Below are 22,502 nucleotides of genomic sequence, written 5' to 3'. Positions count from 1 at the left end.
TCTAATCAACCTCAGCATCTCAACACATCCACCCATCAAGACCATTCCAATCGAAATTAAAAGATATCCATATCTCAACCATTCTTCACATTGAGTCCCATTACAAAACATCCCTCCATCTCCAGTTGAGTCCTCGGCGGTCATGCTTGATCCTATCTCCGTCTTACCTCGTCTTCTTCTCCTTTCAGTGACTCGACTTGGATGACGTCCTGACGTTTTTTTTCCGGTTGTTGCGTCCTGTTGCGTCAAGCTCCAAGAGCAGAGGTTGGTTTCCGTTTGGTCCTGAGGAAATTCTTCAGCCGGACATTTCTCTCTGACCCGAGTCTATCAACCCGACACTAGACCGAGTACCGACTCAACCCTGCTCAGCCTGATTCAACCCATTCATGGGACAGTCCAGTTTTCCGAAGCCCTCTGAGCACGAATTTACTTCCTGCCTCTTGGTACTCTGCTCATGTAGGACCCTATTCAGAAAAGATAACTATCAGCTAAAAGAAGTACGAGCAGAACTTGAGCGGTTTTGCATTTTGAAATAAACCTGGTACCTAAATCTCCTGTGCGTAAAATTCATGGTTCCTAAACCTTACCCCTTCTACTACCATACCAGGCCAGAGCTTGAGTGAAAAAGATGGTTCTCAGTCATTGAGATTTTTCCGTGTCAGTTCCTCAAAGAAGAATATGATAGCGCTATTGACTTGTGCTTGAAAGACTGTGCAACTATTGACAAATTGTCTGTGAGGAATTTTTGAAAACATTTTGACTTCTTTGAGTTTGCGCTCAACCTAGTTATACCTGAATTGATAATTGGTAGAATGCACAGGATCCTTATAGAAGGGGATATGTGGGCCTTGGATTGTAATTTGTGAGGTCAGCGTTGTCTATGACCATATCCTGATTGTACTCTTTTCAGGTCAAAACCTATACTTGAGCTCACCAATCTTTCAAGTCTCAGAAACCCTCTTCAATCAGTTGCCAATCTCGTAGCCCTGCATTTACAACATCGGTCAGATATGATCAGATTTACTCTTTTTGCCTGAAGACATCTCTTTTACCGCCCGTGTTTTGCCACATTCCAGAAGATATTGATTTCACAGATAACAACAGCCTTTTCTGGTATTTCAGGAAATTGCAGATACGTACAAGGTCGACAATGATGCCAGAACATCAGGGTGTGGTATAGAGCCTCAGATGTTGATAAAGATCCCGAGTCTCAGCATCATCCAGCTATTAGGGACTGGGCGAAGTTCGGACGAGCACAGGATTTTGCCACCTGAATTAGCGCAAGTATAGCAAGGAAGTTGTCCGAAGAGATTTAAACAGGAGGAACATATCACTGACCTTTCGCATGTCCAAGTGCCCCGTTCAAAATCTCATTGGGATGACAAAGCTGAGTCCGGGTTCATTCCCAAGGCCATATTCCCACAGACCCGATTGCTTGCTCAACTTCTATAGGATGTTCCAACGTCTATCTTGCAAGGGGTTCTTCATGAGGACCCCAACCCAAAGGTACAAACTTCCTTTTCGGGCTCCCCCGTGGGCACCACCACCGGAGAGCTCAGGGCCACAGCCTTATCTGTGAAAGGTATATCAGGCAATCCTGATGCGGTCAGCCTAAGGCTTTTGGCTGAGGAGTAGGAAGTTTTGGATTGGAGAGCCCATCAGATGATGGCAACCGGCTATGCGCCACCCTATTTTTTTTAGTCTCATGAAGTTGACTAATAAAAATAGGGAATTTTGATATTGATTCAACAGGGGCTGGATTGCTTGCAATAGTATTTCAACTATGGTTGAATTGGATTTTTGCAGCGCTTCGCCCAGTCCCTATTGTTTGACAATTTATGGAAAATATCATCTCTTATCACCAACCGATCTTCAACACCATATATATACTGACATTAAACTTGGGTCTCAACGCTCTGGATGACCCAGCTTTGTAGCTTGTACTTTTGGCCAATGTGACTCTCAGGCGTCTCTCACACCCGGGGATGGGCCCCGCTCCTGTTTGGCTCCATATGTTTTTGGATACGAGAAAAATGGCATGATGAGTGTACCTATGCATACTCCACCGTGCTGAAAATTTAAATTGGCTTTGTGGGGAAAGGCTGATCAAGGGGTATGTAGCTCTCCTTCTGCCGCATTCTGGGTGAGCCCTCAGTTGATGATTTTTTGATTTGTTTAATTCTAACACTTTAATTGAGTATGAGGCTTGCAGCTTTGCAATTTGGCAACATATCCATCAATTGGGGTAGTGCAGTGAAGAGATATACATATATATCGTGGCGAAGATGTATTGCATTCATTTATCACCTGTCATTGAGGCATCAGGAGGCATGGCGGGCCTCAATGGACACTCGAGCAATAAACAGATGTACATATTTTTTTCATGATCAACAGCCCTGCAGAGTGGTATGTAAACATATAACCATAAAGAAGGCAGGGACTTTGTCAAGTTCAGCAGGCAATAGAATCGATAAGATAGGCGCAAGTACAAGATGGAGCCTTTGAGTAGGAAAGTACATACCTGCAGCTTGGGTTAAAGTAAAATGGACAGATAGGCGACCATGCAACACGAGCAAAACTACCGGGTAAACCCTCATTTGCAAGTTCCAGAACAGAGTCCACATAGAACCTCAGTGCCTCAGGTTGCAAGTAGAAAAGTTGAGCACATTTGGTAAGATGAAGGTTTTTGATATCAACTTGTCCGAAGACCAAACGCAGAATAATTTGCTACATTACAGCCAACAATGTAACCGCAGGTCTCTGCATTCAGCATATTCCACGCGCAGTGGGCAAGGTGTGATGCATTCCACTTCCGCCTTGTAAGTATACTTTTTATCACACGTAGAAGGTTCATCCTACATATAGGAAGCACTGCCTTGTTCCTTTTTCGAACTGCGATTTATGAAAAATGACCATCCAAATTGAACCTAGAACTGTCTAGAATCAGAGGCTAGAGGCGAGAATAATGCCGACGGGTCTGATTATTTGAAGCAGTTTATCTCACATGCTCACACACAGCAAGACTTATGGTGGAGATAACGTCGTGATCCAAGGTGCTAACACCCCTCACCTGACTATCTTCGCTCAAATTGCATCCTTAATAGTCAAAAAGCATTGCGTCTGAAGTCCAGTGCGAGTTCTTCTGCGAGTCAAATTTCATTTTGAAACCAGGCAGGATCTGAGTATATGATTGCTTCCTCGTCCAAACCACGCAAAGGCATTTAATATTAATATTACATGCAAATCTAATCATCCTCCTTTCCAACTCGTCCCACTGTGGGTAACATTGCTCAGTGCTCACTCTCAGCGGTTGCTACGGTGATCATCCTCACAAGTCACAATTCGAAAGTTTGTAATCACTTTTTACTCTTTATATAGCCTGGTCTGGCCTTAAATCTTTTATGCCCGACAAGTTTCACCGAGTACATACATACAATTTTTATCTTTCTCAAACCTTCTGAATCGTTCTACGGCGTGGACTTCAGGCCGGCTCCTTCCCTCTTACTTACTGTCTCTACATAGTCATTCCCTTTGCTTTCCATCTTTTAATTTACTTCACTCTTCCTTTAACCCGCCCGTTCGCTCTTTAAGATGTTTATCAAGCACATTGCGGCTTTCATTGCGTACGGGCTCCTGGCAGTGTCATCGACAGATACACGATCGAAAAGCACTCATGTTTCTCGACGTGTCCATCACCGCCGTTTGGGACAAGCAGCGTCTTTTACCGGTGTGATATCGCATCGCTCGCCTATCCAGAAGAGAGCCACAAGCCATCCAGCTCCTGGTCGCACCGAAACACACACCACATCTTCTTCCAATTCGTGGTCTTGGTGGTCTTGGACATGGTCACCCAGTTCGGTAAGCGCAACTCATGTTCTCTGACATCTTTTGTCTCCCAAACCTTTATTCGATGTATCCATTGCTCATATGCTGTGAAGACTACGATCCAGAGTGCACCCCAACGCACCGAAACACACCAAGGAATCATTAACAATCCGAAACACAATCCGTCTCGCACGACTCCCATCACTCACTACACACCAATTTCCTCGCCAACTCATCATAATAATGTCAGCCTACCTTTTCTTTTGGTCTAGCCCAGTTTCACGTGCGTACTGGTGCTGATCTCTCCATACATTCTGGTTCATCACAGACTCCACTCCCACCTCACGGAACGGATGAGTACAGGTAAGATGAATCACACATTTTTCTTGACAGAGTCTGACATTTACAACTTTGTCATTAGATGGGTGGTCTCCCATAATAAGGTTAGAGCTAAGTACGGCGTTCAACCCTTGGCTTGGGATCACGGACTAGCACGCTCGGCAAAACAATGTACCCAGACCTGTGTGTGGAAACACACATCGAACGACGTGTTTGGGGAGGTAAGCGCTTATAAAACATATGATGAAACATGTTTCCAACGATCTCAAACTGCGCCTCACATGTGTTTTAACAGAACATCGCTGCTGGCCAACCTACTATCGAGTCCGTGGTCGATGCATGGGTGAACGGGCCCACTGAGAAGGGCGCATATGTCCCCTCAAACCCGGTGGATTCGCACTTCACTCGTTAGTCATTCGTATTTGAGTCATCGATCGATGGTCTGACAACGTATTGGATTCTCTAACAATTAATGCATCGACCTTTTCAGAGGTCGTTTGGAAAGATTCTACCAAAGTCGGTTGCGCACTCACCTCATGCTCAGTCGTTTCAGGCTCTGGACTTCCTCAATCTCCTGTGCTATTCTGGGCCTGTGAATATGACCCGTCAGTCTTGACTCTTGCCTCCATGTTTTTTAATGCGTAATCTGATCAATTATATGACAATATGCACCTGACACCCTTGTGCCATCTATCTCGCTATTAGTCCGGGAAATGTTGAAGGTGAATACACTCAAAACGTTAGAGCTTTCCAGGGAGGTGCACCTGAAGTATAATCAACAACGAACGCTCCTTCGACGCCCTTTTACGGATTTGTCTTTCTTTTCTATTTCCTACTTATCTTGATTTGAACATTCATTTTTTTTCTACCTTCTACGAAGAGACTATGTGCTTTCTTCTTATTACTCCCTTCGTGGGCCTTACACTTTTCTCAAAGAAAATATATTTATTCAGGGCTAGGCCCATTTAGCTACTTTTGTGGTTGGAACCAAGTGTAGCATACCTTTGTTTATATTTCTTCTCATCTTTGTCGTAGAGACTTGTGTTCTTCGATACTAGAATTGTTTACCGGCTTTTTCGTACTTACTTACCGGTTTACGTATCCTTCGTTTGTTAATTGAAATCACAATTCCATGTCAGCTTGATTTTACTCAACCTTTCATCTCAAGCACGCTGCGGGAGATCAGAACACATGGTCTACAAACCCATTTGTGCTGAACAAGCGCGTCCACATTTTCTGTGGAAGTCGAACATTGTGTCTGAAGCGTTGAACCTCATCTCGCCTTTACTTGTCCAATAAAGACGGTCGATCAATTTACTTTATTCCAATCACTACTCTCGATCATTCAAATCCAGGTATCAAGATTTCTGCGTGCAGAGTCGTGTGGATTAATAAGGCTTATCTTACGAAAAGTATGAAAACTGAACACTTTCAAAATGTGATGAATAACACTGTGTATGTTGAAATATTACAAATTCAAAACTTGCAATCCAACATCTACAATGTTTAATGCTACTAAGCAGTGCAAAATTGATAATAAACGATGAAAACTGATGCAACTCTGTGCACGAGGCACTGCCCGATCATATCATAAAAACGAGTTCTACTGAAGAGAAGTAAAAAAAGCACTAAAACATGTCTTGAACTGCAACGACCTTATTAATATGCGCCGAGAGGTTTACCACCCTTACTAGCCTTGACGTTTTGGGCGTACTGTCCTTCTACATTTCCAGGCCTAATTTTAGAAATCAAAGGTAAGGATATGTTCAGCGAAGTCATCAAGATCATCAGTTGTGAAAAAGATCTAAGAAAGCCACTCACGGGTTGTACTCGCATACGTACAACGGTGCGGGCGATTGGGGAAGGCCTGCAATGTTCTGACAACTCTTGACGGCGCAACCTAGCTCGGTACTGCCTGACCATACTACCTCTGTTGAGCGGAAACACAAGGGTATCCGTGTCAGTAAAATCTTGTGCGGGCTTCGTAATCTATTTAAAACCAATAAAAGATAGAGCACTGACGCGTAAAATGGGAATATACTGGACTAGCTGGGTCGTAAACATCCTTTTCATCCGTTCCACTGACCCAATCATTGACTACACTCTCGATATCTTGTTGTCCGCAAGCCAGATTCTATAAACAGAGCGGATAGCGAGAAAAATTGGTACATGCGTTTGATCCTTTTACGATTCACATAAGATGATCTTACCTCTCCGTATTGATTATTCTTTGTATGTTCAAAAACACAAGCCTCAGTGAACTTCTGAGCAAAGGATTCTAAGGTAGTACTCCATGTGAGAGCGGGGGCTCCGTATTGAGCTCGGGCTTTGTTATGCGCGGCCAACCATCTAAACGAACACAGATCATCATCTTCAACCTCTAAGATATGAATAAGCAATTGGACACAAGATATAAACTCTTACTTGGCTGAATCTGAACCCGCGACGTAGCTAGATGAATTTGAAGAACCCGTACTTCCTGACTGACCAGAGCTTGGGGTAGTAGCGGGTGTTGGTGAATTATCTGAACTCGAATTCGAGCCGAATGGCACTTTTGTATAAGTTTTGCCTCCTTTCTATACGGAGCATGAAATCACAATGCATGCAGGACAAAGTGATCAAATGGTTAGCAAGGTTCGAGGCTCAAGATGCTGGAATTTGAGAAAACTGACTGAGTGTCGTATGTACGTCTGTTCAGACGAGCTTTTTTGAGGGATACTATAGCTCGAATAAGAAAATGTCGAAAGCAGCTCTCCAGTTTTGGCATAAAACCTGGAGGCCCGGCGATGGAAGTCTGAAGACTTCATATCATTGGTCGATTGGCCAACATTTCTTGAATCTACCGAGGAAAAAGCAAGAAGGCACATGCATAGCGAAACGAAATATTTTGAAAACATTGTGAGAATCGCCAGGTAAGGTTCCTGAGAATTGATTTTCGTGAAGTTGTCGTTTGCTATGTATCAGTTAAAGGGAAAGTTTCTGGAGACTTGCAACAAGCGTATTATCAAAAGGGAGAGAAAGGGACTGCAAGGAACGTTTGTTGTAGTAATCTAAAGTGGTAAAAGGGATGTGTAAACGAAAAATCTGCTTATGAAGGACGTCTAGTGAGGGAGGAAAGGGAATGAGATCCGATGAGTATAAATACTCACAACATTTGACCAACACCAAGAGCACGCATCTCGGGTCAATATTTTTCGCAGTTCCTTATTCTCTTGAGCAACGGCGATAACCCCCAGATGCCGTGCTGATGAAGTATCCTGAATTAAGCGCGGTCAACATACGTGAGCTCTTGCATCAACTTTGTTAATCATAACCGCTCATGAAAGACCTCATTCACCTTTGTGCGCATCTGTGCCATCTTGACCTTTCTGCTCAAAGTTCCGTGACGTTGGCCCTAAATACGGGTGTTATATCGGTGATCGCTGCGCAGGACAATGGCAGATTAAGTTGTTATATCAGTCACCCTTTCAGCATCCAAGAAAAACCCACTTCTTCACAGATGGAAGCATGCTTATTCTGATCGGTCAGCGCACCATACAGGGAACTAAATCTCACATATCCCATGACGCAATTTGGCCAAGATCCGTGGTGAGGGCTCGTGTGGTATGAACAGCGGAAAGGGTACCGGTCACTTTATTTCCAGCCTCAGCAAGTAATCATGGTAGCATCCCCAGCCTTGAAATTCATTTGTTGAGATCGATCGTACGTGCTACACAATCGACCTGACCGGCTACTTTCAAGTCACTCTGAAGCTGGAAAGGTGAAGTTTACATAGATTTAGCATTTTGTTGCATCCGAAACGATGGGCACCACTGCGGATGATGCCGACATTTTGGCGGATACAAAATGTACAACGAGGTGAATCTTGAAATTGGAAAAGTCACCTCACTGATGGAAAAGCTGAGCCTGGCCTGCAGGAGAGGTCGTGAGCGACACTGCACTCATCACTCACCGCTGGTCGGTCGGTTGATCGATCGGGGAGCTGAGCGTAACCTCCGTATTGGTCCCCAAGTCAAGCGTAGCCCACGGTCAGTTGAGAGAGCGCCTGAAGCTCAAATTGGATTTGAACTTTGAAGTGCTTCCACCGGGGAGTAATTCCTTTCGGCAGCTTTCGGCCCGGTTCCGCCGTCTCACCCAGAGGATCTTGGATATGTAACTGAACACGTCACCATTGATGCCAAAGAAATCAGGGATCAAGCCAACACATTTGCTTTTGAGATCTTCGCACCCAATGAATGACAATTCTGCATCCCAGGTCCCTACACGGAAAAGATCACCTCCAACCTTACCCCTAACCTGCCCATTTGAGCTGAATATACCCTTATCTAGCTATATAAATCAGGCGCATACTCTGAATACACTGAACATCAAGGGGATTGTGAACCTTGAAGATAAAGCACTTCAAAATAAAGCATTTGTTATGGGCAGCTTCAGGGGCAGTGGCTGGATAGGGGATGTATGGGATCACTGTTCCTAGTGACTGTGAGGTCCTATAGTTAGGGGATACAAAGTCAAAACTGGGAGTTTTTTCCCAGTTTCCCCAATGCCGCCAAAAACGCAAACTGGGAAACTGGGAGAACGTGGGAAAGTTCCAAACACGGCCTAAAACGAAAACTGGGAAACTGGGAAAAAAATCCCAGTTTTAACTTTGTATCCCACAAGTGATTTCAATCTGAGGAAAGGAAATACTGGATCTTGGCGGTGAGGACTATGAATCAACATGTATCCACTCTTGCCATGTGTGTAACAGCTAATAACATCATCAGGGGATCTCAAGAGGGTTTGGTAGCAGCCACTCATGATATAGAGGCCCTGGGATCCAAGCATAAAAAAGAAGCATTGTATTGATTATAGGAACTAGGATTGGAAATGTTGTAGAACTCTCCACACACCAGGTTGGAATCTGATTCTGAAGTGGGAAGGGCAGGAATGCAAACTAGAACCACATAATCACACTGAAAAGGTGAAAAATGATCCCAAGAAGTGAGTAATTGGGTATGCAGATGATTAGCCATCTTCAAACCTAACCTGGTTACCAAAAGGCCTGGTACACCCAGTTGCTTTTTTAGTGGTAACTTTGTGAATTGAGTTGACATTTATTGACACCTTCCAGCCAAAAACTCAACCAGGTGTGCTGAGTTTTTTTGGCAACTGGACTAGGTGTGAACACCACTATTTTCTTGCCATGCTGTGATTTGTTGGTTCACCATTCATCTACTTTGGATTCAGCCATTTTCTTTGATGATATTGGCTCTTCATCAGGTTACCACCTTACCACCTGGTGATCATTTTTCCTGCCCTAATGTACCCTGTTACATCTGGTGGCATTGATTTCCATCAAATATAAGCCTTTTGAGAAGATACCTCTATCAGATACCACTGAGGTGTTTCACAACCAGGGAGATACATAAGTGTTGAAAGGGTTCCTGTTCTCGGGAAAAATCAGATATAAAAGATGATCTGTGTGTTAAATTCAAATGCTTTTCTTTTTCATTCCCCATGTTTGCTTTCAACATAGGCACTTACAGCCAGTTATCAATCATTTGATCTCAAGGCATATTACTGTAATATCAGGGATATCTCTTTCCATAGCATCCTAAGGGCCCCCCTTCTCACATTGCCTTCCATTTTGTGAGCCTTTGCAAAATTTTGTATCAGTTTCCCTCCATCACTCCACTATATATTAACAGTAGTCCCATGCAAAATAGGTTGAAAGGACTTCTTTGCTCCGGGTCACAGATTAAAATTTTGAGTCATCACAGCATAACTCAGTCAAATGATTCAACCAACCCTGTGCCAGCAACGCACTGCACCACAGAAAGTGTGTTTTTTGGTGCGTTGCTCCGCAACACGCAACAAAGCCCAGCGGCAGACGCTGCGTTGCGGGAAGTACCACAACAACAAAACATTAGCCTGGGTTGTGTGGCGCGCTGACCGCCACGCAACGCAAAAGGCGCAACAGCGCCAAAAAACTGTCAAATTTCAAGTTTTTTTGGGGAGTAACGCAACAACAAATGTTGTTGCAGCCCAAAAAAACTCGAAATTAGACCCATCTTGTTGCGCAGCGGGTCAGGCCGCAACTTTGAAATGGATTTTACGGTGTGGTGCGGTCAAAGAAACGGCAACACAAGCGCAGCGCAGCACACAACACTTGCGTTGCTGGCCCAGGGTTGATTCAACTGGCTAGTGTTGATAAGTGAAGTTACAGAGACAGCCCTTCTGAATGGGAAAGAACATTGAATAAGCGGACTGAAATAAATATCAAGGCACATATCAATAAACCTGTTCTGCATGACATGTAGAAGCCAGCTTCTTGTTTGTTATGATAATGTAGAGATATAGAAATCCTGTGAAATAGTGATCAGTGCTGTGATCAAGGGTTACAATTTGAAGGGTTGAAAGTCGAGACACAGTCACCATTGCCATTGGGCAAAGAACATGACCAAGGGAGAAACTTGGATTGAGATCAATAACTAGTCTTGAGACAGGGTGCCCTGTAATTAGAAGGCATCTGTTGCTTCCAGATGAGGTTGGCGCAGCACTGCCAGATGGATATGTTTAATTATATGTGCCAATGTATGCCAATACACCTATGTCCAAACGTATTGCAAAACCAAGTTGAAAAGTGATAAGTAATGATCATAAATCAAAATGTAAAAATCAAGAATAGCAAGGTGGTTTTTCAGAGATATCAGCACTCACTTGGGATTGTTTGGGGGATTTAACATTAGGCAAGGAGTAATAAGGGTCTTTCCCCAAGTCAAAGAATGATTTTGCATTGATGACTAGAAGACCCAGGACACTATCTTGACCAAAGCAAGTAGCAGACCCAGATCAAATGGATGTATTATTGAATGGGTGTATCCTGGAGTCTTGGCTGATGTGCACCCCAACAGTCTGTCCTCAACAAATGCACCACTTGAACAAGAACATGACACTTGATGATCAGAACTTTGACATGGAAACCAAGCATAGCAATTTCAAACAACAATCATGGCAGACTCACAGTATACAAGGATATATCAACATTGGGCATTTTCTGTTTCAGACACAATACAGTGGCCTGTTCTGGACAAGTATAAAGGCAGGTTTCCCATCAAGCATATATTTGGGCAGACTGTCAGGTTCCATGCATTGACCAGATACAGATGGAATTTCCAAGTTCTGTGGTGGCAACAGCCATTGGTTAGAGGTGAGATAAACCATAAGCAAACCTTTCTGGTCACAAAGTGGCTGGGAATGGAAATTACTATGTTATGGCCAAAAACTTGGAAATTGACTTACACTGTGAACAATGTTATCACTCACCATATATGTTGACAATGTTGTTGGGTGCCTATGACAAGTAGAATCATACCCACAATACAAGTTACCAGTGTTGGAAAGCTTGAATTTAGGCAGTCCACCGAGAGAAAACCTGGGAGGACCACTTTCAGAACTGTGTCATTGGGCAAACCCAGATGGAGTGGCCCCGTTCCATGGTGGCAACAGTTGCATATGGGGGGTGAGATATGCTTGAAATTGACCCAGAAAATTGCAGGGCAGCTGGGAGAGAACAGGGTTAACAGCCAAGACTGAGATAAGAGATTCTAATCATACAGAAATCACTATACTATTACCAACATGTGTAGCCTGACATGTGACTTGAGTGATGAGAAGTAAGACCACACCAACAGCCAGTGCACAAACCTTCTTTGATGAGAGTGAGGCTGACATGGTGTTGAGGGCTGAATATTCTTTGGATGAAGATGCAAGACATGGGGGATGAATCACAAGAGAAACAAGACAAACCAATGAAGGAAGATAGTAAAGTGGCCACCAATTGCAACAATAACAAGGCTTCAGTCTGAATATATGAGCTGAAGGGATTGGAAGTGTTTGTAGAATTGGTGAGATCTCAAAGACAAAAATGACAACTGTGCAAAAGGAATAAACCTGAGGAACTGTTGATCAAAACATTAGTTTGACAATAAGAATTCAATGAACACCAAATCAAGCTGTCAAAAGATGAAGTAGCCACAAGGAAGAAGACAAAGAAGAAAGCCAAAGGCTACACCATAATACAAACTGTAGACTGGACCATCTATCACACATTTTGATACAATGTATACAAGATTAAGAATTTCTGCAACAATAGCTCATAGGTGAGCTTTATAATATCACAAAAGTGATGTTTGAGTGATCAACTCACAAGCATCCTATGTAGATGTGCTGTGTCTGATTCTCCAATAGTACTAGGGCTGTGACCTGGACCAGACGGTGACCCTGACCGGCCAGTCCTCCCCAACACTAACTTTGAAGCTCACAGTGCATGCCCTGGGTCACTCAAACCTAACTTGCAGTTAGTGAACAGAGCCCTGTGGGTTCCCTGTATGTACCCCTGGCCAGGTTCCCAAGCCTTTTTCCACCGGAATGTTCTCACAAACTTCACAGTTTGGTATATTTCTGTTTAAAAGTTTCCCACACCCTTCAATATCCAACCTTATCCAACCTTATCCAACATGCCCTGTCAATCAACTCATGTGGCGGGCGCGTTTTTTCAAAAAAGAAGCGCCTGGGCGCGCCCAGGGGGGGTCGGGCGCGCCCAGTTTTTGGCTGAGGACGCAAACGGGCGCAAGAGCCGTGTTTTTTTTTCAAATAAGTGGCAACTAAAAAAAACCTTCGATATCGATTGCCTGGGTTAAAACAACTACTCATCACAAAGGTCCTCCGCACTCCAGGAATCTCCATTGCTTTCTTCATCTGTGTCTTCTGTACGTAACTGAACAATATTACCAGCTGTCTGAGTAGCAAAATTATTGAAATTGAAGAGGGTATCAATGAAACCAGTCTCGAGTTCAACATCTAGATCATTGTCTGCATCATGCTCATGTTGAGCAAAAATACCATCCTCAAACTCCTGAAGATCATCGACTCCTGTGAATAGTCCGGAGTTTAATTCATCATCATAAGTGAGTTCGGTGATATCTTTATCGTCCACCTTTTGAGGAGAATCCTTGGCTTGGATTTGGAGTTCGATTTGTGTGACCATCTTCAAATTTGTCACCGACATTCGATTCCGAGACTTAGTTTTTGTGGCTCCCATCTTGGTGAACACACTTTCCACGCCTGCAGCGTGTGGAACCAGTTCAAGAACTTTCATTGCAAAGTTCTTGAGCACAGTTGTGTGTGGGGTTGATGGAATACCGAGCCAGTATTTGAGGGGTACAGAAACTATAGTGTGATCGATGTCAGCTCCTGAAAAGTGGAGAACTGAAAAAAGTCCTGAAGATAAAAGGAAACATTACCTGTCCCAAACGATTGGAAAGCACCACCACTACTAAAATATTGTAGTGCTTGTGTTTTAAGATTAACTGCTTTGGTTTTTTTGTAGTTCCACTCCTTAGCAATTGATAACATGTTCTTCATCGTGGTGTCGATCGGGAATGCTTGTGAGACAGCCACTTGACGATAATTGGGATTGAGAAAGAAACCAACTACGTAGATTGGCTCAGCAAAGATTTTTGCTTGTTTATGCAAGACATCGAGACAATGTGCTCGGTAAGAATGGAATCGAGGGTAGCTGGATAGATCGACCGTACGAATTTGATCGTAAACCGTCCCAATTTCCTTCCAGATATCTCCAACTGAAGTGTTAGCCCGTTCTAGTCGACCAATCGCATCAACAACCGGTCGAAGAAGCTTAACCAAGATGGAATTTGAGGTGAAGTGATCTCGATTATCAATGATTGTTCAAACATTCTTGCTGATGTCTGGAGTCGATATTGATTTATCCTTGAACATTGACATACACATCTGAAATCCTTGCTCATGTGATTCAACGGATAATGCGACCTTTGACATCGAGAACCACCGAGTCTCACAAAAGGTTCTAATACCGTGTGTTATACCCTCTTTAACACGCCATTTAAAAAGCTTGACACCCCAGAAATGTGAAGCACTGAAAAAGTTAACAAGTGTCTTGTCATTTGAAACCGTATCCTTCATATCGGGGTGTTCGACACATTTCTTGGCAACAAGATTGAAAACATGTAAACAACATGCTAAGGGAATGACATGAGAAAACTCGGATTTCACAAGTTTCTACAAGAATAAACGCAGTATGATGAGTCAAAGAGGAACATGAAAAAGCATGAGATCAAGAGATACTTACACGCAACTTGACCATAGAGCTTGGCAAATCGGTCACAATACCACCAATTTGCTCCCAGGTAACACCATGGCCATCCAGAGCTTTTTTTAGAGCAACTAGCGTGTTTTCAGATGTGTGTCGAACATCGTCCAAGTCAAGCACATCAATTAACTTTTTAACATCAGTACTACGTAGGAGCAAGACCGCATAGACACTGTTCTTTGAGCAGTCTGTCCATCCATCTAGTGAAATAGTTAGATTAGTATGCTGTTTGAGCTCGGATTTTGTGACTTTTGAGTATTGTGCATGAAGTCGAGGAAGGACAGTGTCCATCATAATGTTCCGCGAAGCCGGAGTGTAAGATACAATCGAGAGTTTTTCTTGAAAGGCACGGAAGAATTTGTTTTGGAGGAAACGGAAAGGAATATGGCCCAATATCAGAGCCTTAAGAAGATCTTCGTAAGTATCCATTGTGCTCTCTTTGGTACGAGGCACAAAGCGGCTGAAATTGCTTTGTGTGAAGTCGTGAGTTATCTTAGGACGTTTGGTGGAAAGTGCTGATGATCCGTTGGATTCCGGTGGATTGACATTGTTGATGGCATCATTTGTTGATTTGGGTCCGCGTTTCATATTGATTTCTTCGTAAGCTGAACGATCTGATATCGAGATTGATTTACAGTCTTGCGTCATGTGGCAATAAAGTTTTGCAGGTTTTGCATCCATCTTGCCATTGCAATGCTTGCACTTAGCGCGACGGCGACCATGCTTCCGTTCAACATCCGCTTTGAATCCCATCCACGTCGGGCCGCTATTAGCAGTAGGCTCAATCCATTTGGTAGGCATTGTTGAAAAGGTTGGGTTTTAGGTGGGGTTTCTTGAATACACGTGCCTGTGTATATAAAAGAAAGTTCAGAAGCAATACAATTCTCATCAAATCAAGTCTCATTCAACTAGGATTCAGATAGGGCGCGTCCCCCCCTGAATTCAGAAAAAAAGAAGCGCCCGGGCGCGCCTGCGCCAGGCGCGCCCAAGGGCGCAAAAAACGCGCCGCGCCCGCCACATGACAATCAACACCTGTGACCAGGCCTTCCTTCAATTTACTTTGGGTGATTCAGTCCTCCAGCCTGTCAACCCCAAATTCCAGTCTAGCTCCTTTCAATTTGATCTCAAATTTGGCTTCCAATACCATAACCACCACATGTTCTTTTTGGGTTTGGAAGTACTTTTTCACCACAGACATCAATGGTGTCCCAATGCTGAGACAGCTATGCTTCAACATGCTACCATGGGTTTTGTGTGTAGTGTAGTTGAGTACAGTCAACAAGGATTTTAACTTGTGCCTCCACATTATGCTACAGGGCCAAAATTTGGCTAGGTGGAGTTTACCTGTGACTCTGTGTAGGGTAGCTGTAATTCATTTATGCTTAAATCAGGCTAGCTGTAGCTTAGCAGGCTGTTTTTAGCTACAATACCTTACACTATCAGCTACAGGTAGATTAGCTGTCTCAGTGTTAGGCAACCCAAAGAATATGTGCCCAGCCCAAGGGGGCTTCATTGACTCCATGGCTGAAAATTCCAAGACAGATTGCACTTTTTGGTGCCTGGTTTGAAACTACCCAAAGCTCACTTTTTTGGTACTTCAGAGTGTGTCCAAGCCAAATTTTGCCACAGCCAAATAAACCAGGCTTTCAAGTTCTACAATTGGACAGTTAGACAAAATACTATAGTGCGTGGAGGCAAATTGTTGCCAATTTCAAACCAAGGCCCAAAAGAATTGCTAGACCACAAAACTTGTTGTAATAACCAGCCAATCAAAGTTCTGGAATGCTCTCACCAAGAGGATTACATGCATATCGTTTTTGTCAATGAATTCATGCCAAGCCATCAAGTTTTTCAACTTTTTTTAAGTTTTGTAATGCTCTCATTGAGAGCAATCCCCGCAGATCTTGTTGGAGAAAAATGATGATTTCTTGTTCTTTTCTGACAAATTGATCTTCTTTGGCAATTGATTTTATCTCTGTGAATTTTTATCATAGAAAGTTTAGGAAAATCACAACTTGCAGCCCAAAGGCTTGTTGACTTGGGACAGTAATCCAAGCTTGAGCTGAATGAGGAACAAACCTTCTCAATGAAAAATCTAGACTCCAACCTGATTGAAGGTTCTGAAATTTGAGCAAGATTTGGTTCATTTTCTATCACCTCTTGCTCATGTCACTTGGGAAATTGAAGGACATCAACACCCAACTTTCTCTTGTGTCATGCCAAACTATCAATGGCTAGTTGAAAGGCTCAAAAAGGTGAGCTCCTATTCTTTTTCCTCCGTTTAATCAAATCTTTCACCTTTAATAATGTTGCTGATTCACTTCAACTTGTTTTACAGGCCTGGGCTGACTCTGAATGCAAGGAACTGAAAGTTGCAATCATGCCTAGGATAAAAAGAATTATCCACTACCAAGAAGCTGCCCAGAAGCAGGTGGTCTATATTTGTTCTGCAATCCTTGACCCCCACCTTGAACTTAGCGCTGTCAAAGGACAAATTCTCAAGTCTTTTGGTTGGGTATCTGATGAGTTGGTTGAATATTTCACTGAACAAGCCCATCAAGTCAAACCAGCTCTCGACAATGAGATTGAGATTGTCAGAAAGAAGGAAATCATCAATCCCAATTAACCCCAATACTTTATCAAACACTGCAAGATGGTTCCAATTGAACACAAGGTCACTTGATATCTAACCTGTTACAACTCTATATGTAACGGGCTGTGACAGAAACAACTACATGTCACATATTAGTTCTATTTATACTCATTGTATTACGTAACTTGTATTAGTCCCTCATCTGACAATCTCTTTAGACAATAGAACAGAACTGCTAGAAGCTTTCCTTCATCTCCTGCGCCCCGTGACAACAGATCATAACATAACCGCTCCTCAAGAAGAGGGGGTATGCAATCCCCTCAACTACTGGGAACTTTGCCAATGTCATTGGCCTGGACTGGGATGCATAGCAAAGGCAATGCTTGCAGTTCCTGCCACCAGCGCACCTACTGAGCATGTGTTTTCTAATGCACTGAGAGTCATGAGTGACCACCAAGCATCTTTCACGCCTCTCACTCTTGGAGCTCAAGTGTGTCTGAAGAGATGAAAGAAGGAATTAGAAAAATGATCTTATGTCCCTTCTTGAATTAGACCTGATGGTTACTTTAATGATTTTATTTTCATTCTCTAAGTAGCTCTGATAGTTATTTTACATTGCAATTATGCTCCAGTTTAATTCTCTAAACAGCTTGTTTTACATCTCAAATAGTTTTCTGGCTTTACAATTATGCCATCTAGTCTCTATAGTGACTTGTGTTCTAAGTGAGTATCAAATATGTTACTCTTTGAATTTAGAAATGAAAGCACGAGTCACGAGTCCCTTTTCCCCTGCCTAACCACGCCCAGCCTCAGGGCATAAATCCTGGCCCTGCCCTGACTGAGCTGAGCTGATTTCGGAAGCCCTAAAGGGCTTCGGTACGGTAAATTTTACTGTACCGACCCTTAAATTCCCCAATCGTGTCTAAAACACGATTCGGTATCCACCGAATCGGTCAAAATTCTGTAGAGGTCCAGCAAATTTACTGGACCTCTACCGATTCGGTATCTGCGGGGAAACCATTGTTCTCACCATTTGGTACTGTACCGAGGCACTTTCTTTCCAACGATAGTGGATTTCGACAGTTCTGTACCGATTGATACTGTACCGAACACCTACGTACAGAAAATTTACTGAAAATTTACTCGAACGATAGGAGATGCTCTGAGCTGAGCTGATTTCGGAAGCCCTCGGTTCACATCAGGTCCGGACCTGGCTTCGCGGTCGGCCCCGAGCTCGCAGGTCCGGGCCACAGCCCTACTCTGTTCCCCTTCCAAGTTCCACAGCTTTTGATCCGTTTGATCTCATCAGATCTCTTCACCAACAAGGTCTTCAAAGACATCATTTGGATTCCAAAACTCTCGTCCATCAAAGTAGATTCGTAGAAACTGTTGCGTTCAACTAGAGCGCACGAGAGAATTTGAGGGAAGGGTGATTAAGCATTTCATCATATGAAGACAAACTATGGAGTGAAGCTTACCTAGAGCGCACGAGAGAATTTGAGGAAAGGGTGAAGAAGAAACCCTTTCCTATCGTGACTCTAGGTTTGCTTATATACACGAAATAGAAAAACAAACGACGTAACAAGTAGATAAGACAGATGAACAGTAATACGTATGTCTCGATGAACAACTATATAGACTAAGGATGAATGAAAAGCACACGTCAAAGAGAAAAGACACTAATGGAATATAAAAGACAGTCTCATGATGTCAAGTATTCCAACAGAAACCAACCAAATTTATGATGGAAGATTTGTAATCTGAAGATGTTCGGCAGAACCTTGATAACAACGGGTCTGCGCTATGTAGACTTTTTGGCTGTTTTCGTATGATAAACTATTTGGGGCGCTTTTTTGAACTGCATCGCTTCAGATATCTTGAATGATGGACCATGTCGAATGGGTTAAGCTGTATTTACAGAGCGGCTACTCTAGAATCTGTGGAGGTCAGTGGATATAATTAGCGCAAGAAGAGTGGCTCTCGATGAATAAATGCAAAGGCCGCATCCGTCCCGCGAGAGGCAGAAGGACGGAATTCGAGCATGATGCCATCTTTGCAATCGTTATCAAGGCCTGCGTTCTGGAGGACATCAATCTTGAACCATTCCTTGGATTCTTTCATTCGCATTCCGCCGTTCGGAAGATTTTCTTATCGTCGTCGACCCTTCATGATCTAACATGATGCTCCAGATGAAGATGATTCTTGCTGCCATCGCCACGATGGCTCTTGGCAGTTTATATACAGTCAACTCTTCTTCTTCTCAGGACGGCCCAACTGCTAAGAAACACGCACGGAGGCAGAACAATCACGTCCAAGTGAACTCACAGGAACTAAACCTGAGTCCAGATTTCGTGATCACCTCAACGCCTCAAACACGCAACTATGTTTTTGAGATAACCGAAGAGACAGCAGCAATGGATGGTTTCGAAAGGTAATTAGCAACTATGCGCTCGTACAATAAGTTGTCATTGGGGAAGGGCTGAAGGCTTTTCCGAATGGATCAGACGCGTATTAGTGATCAACAAGCAATTTCCTGGTCCACTCATTGAAGCGAACGACGTAAGTCATAGCACAATCTGATCAGTACAAGAAAAGTTGACCGTCTTGAAATTGTGCCGTACAATAGGGCGACACACTCAATATCCTTGTTAAGAACCACATCACACTGCCTGTGGCGATCCATTGGCATGGAATATGGCAAAAGGGAACACCTTGGGTAAGCGTTATCCACACAATCTGAGCTTGACTAGAGATGATACACTGACTGCGCACGCGGCTGACGTTGCGAGTCAATCAGATGGATGGAGTTTCAGGTGAAAATGAGGTTTTACTCAACTGAGGGTGTCTATCTCAATGTCCACAACGCTGACTAGACATCCTGCTACCTTGCCAGGTGTCACACAATGTCCCATCCCGGCGGGTGCTTCGTTCACCTATTCCTTCAAACTCGATGGCCAATTTGGCACGTTCTGTACGTTTATCACAATATTTTCGTTGTGTTGGGCCTATCTGTCTTCGACCCATCAGGACTTATCTGACGCCAAATTTATGGACCGGTTTGCCTTGGTTTATAACCTATGCATGTGATAAGGGTACCACGTAAGCCACCCCGTAGTGTAGATTAGTATTTGCAATACCTGAGTCAAATCTCATTGCATGGATCCACAGGCACACTCTCAAAATCTGGTCGCTGATGGACTGATGGGTCCACTCATAGTCCATTCTGTGGATGATCCCTTGAAAAGGGGTAGAGACTATGATAATGATATAGTCTTGTTTTACACGTGAGCCGACTTTCTCAAGTTGAAGAATAATAGATCCTCACTTACTCGATCAAATTGACTTTCTGTAGCGATTGGTACCACGAGTTCAGTGATTTTCTTTTGTATCCCGCTCAAAGTATCACTTTCTTTACTGAATTTGCCCGTTCTTGAATGAGCAGAATGAGTACGGTAATGTTAAATGCCCTCATGTCTCCTCAGCGATATAGAGGGAGTTGGGCAGCACCATCCCCCAACTCGGGTAAGGATCACTGTCTCCATTGGGCGGTATCTATTTCTACGGTTGCTGACCTTACTGTTGAAAATCGCTAGCCTTGGTCAATGGAATAGGGTACTTTCACTGCGCATACGCGGAAGAAGGCTCTGTTTGCGAGCAGAGCAATATAAAATTGGAATTGAAAGTGGCTCCCAACGAGAAAACGAGGTTACGTCTGATTGACGGCGCAGCGCATGCTATGTTTCGATTTTCAGCTGATGGACATCCCCTAACAATCATCGAGGCCGATGCGACTGGGGTCAAGGGTTCATCTAACATACATCGATTACCTATTCATGGTGGACAAAGGTAATTGTGCAGTTTACCCTGTACCCTAAATATCCTACACAAGTCTGACTTCTTGTTGCTATCACAGGTACAGTGTGATCCTAGATACTACCAATGATACAGTCGGGTCTTCTTTCTTGTTGAGATCAGTTATGGACACCGACTGTTGTAAGTCCAACTGGCTAAAGCTGAACCAGATCCCAGTAACGTTGACGTCCCTTACCTAAACTCGTGTGTAGTTGCATGGCGTACGTGTCTTCCTTTCTATGAGAATCCGTGGGAAGAAATGAAGTATGTCTGACAAAAGGATGATCTCAGTTGCCCCCGGGATGGAAGGTCGCGCTCGTAGTGTAATCGCAGTCGTGAAAGTAGTGGCCAAAGAGGAAAAAGGTAGATGCGGATGCTCAAGTAAGAATACTCCTACACACCAGATCAAGAAACCGAGCCGGTCGGAGGGCCGTGCGTAGATATTGAGCGTGATCTTACACCTCTACTACCAAAGAGTGTACCGAACACGACGCTTGGAAAGGTTAGCATAGTTCTCGGCTGCGATAAATGGCTTAGCTGATATCTGGAATGGTCTCGCACAAACTCGCGTGAATGTAGCGCATAATAGAATCAGGTTTTGGTGCGCTTGTCTACCCAGACCCAACAAACAGAGACCATATGCTGCGCGTTGGGCGTTTTTTTGTCAATGGTGTCCCTTGGAAAGGTGAGTTCACTTCAATATCTTCCTCAAGTAATCATTCAACGGGTTAACTTTTGTTTTGGATTTGTCTAGCCCATATCTTCAAGCCTTTGCTCGCTCGGATGATGAAAGGTGGGAATGGAAAGTTAAATGAATCTGAAGTAGGTTTTGTCACGCTAGAGAAGCCTGGCTGGTATGATATTGTCATAAATAATCTAGACAGAGGATTAGACCATCCATATCATCTGCATGGTGTAGACTCTTATCTTGTTGGTAAGGGGACTGGTCGATTGACTGAAAACTCGACGATACAACCTACGGAATCATTGTCCAATCCTCCAAGGAGAGACACTTATGTAATACCGGCTGACTCGCACATCATCAGTGAGTCCAGCTTCTCAAATTATTCCACAGGATCATCTACATTCTTCACAATGAACTCATCAACATGTTCATCAGTCCGGATTCTGGCAGACAACGTGAGCGTCTTCACGACATAACTCGACTATTCTTCGTCAGCTAGTTTTTACTGGTGCTGATTTCAAAATTGACGACTGGAATTATCTGATCATGACTCTCAGCCTGGAGTGTTTATGCTTCATTGTCACTTGGGGTGGCATCTGGGAGACGGTTTTGCAGGTGTGATCGTGATGCAGCCTCAAATTCTATCAACATTGGAAGAGCCAGCGCTGAACCGAGACTTATGTCGAGTCACTGCGGGAAGTAACGCAAATGATACTGAGGCTGGATGATCCATCGACCCCCAAGGATGATGTCTGGAGTATAGCTGATATATATATATCAAGCACTATCGCTAGAAGCGACACAGTTTGATAGAAGATCAGCATGAGATTTATACTCTTCGTTCACTAGAGATTACCTTCAAGAGATATCTCGTAACTCTACTAAGCCGACCTTCGAAAGCCCATCAAAGGCATAGTTGAGTCAGGGTTTATAATACTAGATCTATATACTTTTTAATCTTTCGTTTTTCAGTCTAGCATGTTTTTCATCCACCAATTATCATCATCTTCCAACACCTTTGACCATTAATAGAG

At 43.5% G+C, this 22,502-nt stretch overlaps 3 protein-coding genes across 3 annotated transcripts; 2 read left to right on the top strand and 1 right to left on the bottom strand.

Moving 5' to 3' along the window:
• Positions 1–3,280: 3,280 nt before the first annotated feature.
• On the top strand, positions 3,281–5,329 carry MELLADRAFT_55678 (uncharacterized protein; the record flags this gene model as incomplete). Its single annotated transcript, XM_007408447.1, has 7 exons — positions 3,281–3,858; positions 3,939–4,070; positions 4,154–4,188; positions 4,247–4,385; positions 4,460–4,571; positions 4,655–4,769; positions 4,870–5,329. 7 exons carry the CDS (start codon positions 3,592–3,594, stop codon positions 4,937–4,939), a joined length of 870 nt encoding a protein of 289 aa, XP_007408509.1.
• Positions 5,330–5,823: 494 nt separating this feature from the next.
• Positions 5,824–7,061, bottom strand: MELLADRAFT_85020 (uncharacterized protein; the record flags this gene model as incomplete). Its single annotated transcript, XM_007408360.1, has 6 exons — positions 5,824–5,899; positions 5,986–6,094; positions 6,187–6,298; positions 6,375–6,513; positions 6,589–6,740; positions 6,837–7,061. The coding sequence occupies 6 exons, from the start codon at positions 7,059–7,061 to the stop codon at positions 5,824–5,826; spliced, it is 813 nt and encodes a 270-aa protein (XP_007408422.1).
• A 12,089-nt stretch (positions 7,062–19,150) lies between these two features.
• On the top strand, positions 19,151–22,196 carry MELLADRAFT_124640 (multi-copper oxidase laccase-like protein; the record flags this gene model as incomplete). The annotated part of the gene is made up of 18 exons (XM_007408448.1): positions 19,151–19,362; positions 19,409–19,490; positions 19,558–19,647; positions 19,729–19,744; positions 19,825–19,902; positions 20,023–20,030; positions 20,100–20,215; positions 20,284–20,298; positions 20,371–20,453; positions 20,525–20,777; positions 20,845–20,924; positions 20,996–21,004; positions 21,075–21,215; positions 21,259–21,285; positions 21,373–21,468; positions 21,538–21,828; positions 21,904–21,923; positions 22,026–22,196. 18 exons carry the CDS (start codon positions 19,151–19,153, stop codon positions 22,194–22,196), a joined length of 1,788 nt encoding a protein of 595 aa, XP_007408510.1.
• Between the last annotated feature and the right edge of the window lie 306 nt (positions 22,197–22,502).

The sequence above is a fragment of the Melampsora larici-populina genome, assembly GCF_000204055.1.
Source record: "Melampsora larici-populina 98AG31 unplaced genomic scaffold MELLAscaffold_12, whole genome shotgun sequence".
Lineage (NCBI taxonomy): Eukaryota > Fungi > Basidiomycota > Pucciniomycetes > Pucciniales > Melampsoraceae > Melampsora > Melampsora laricis-populina.
The sequence above is the reverse complement of the archived record's forward strand: the minus strand, read 5'-3'. Positions and strand labels throughout refer to the sequence as shown.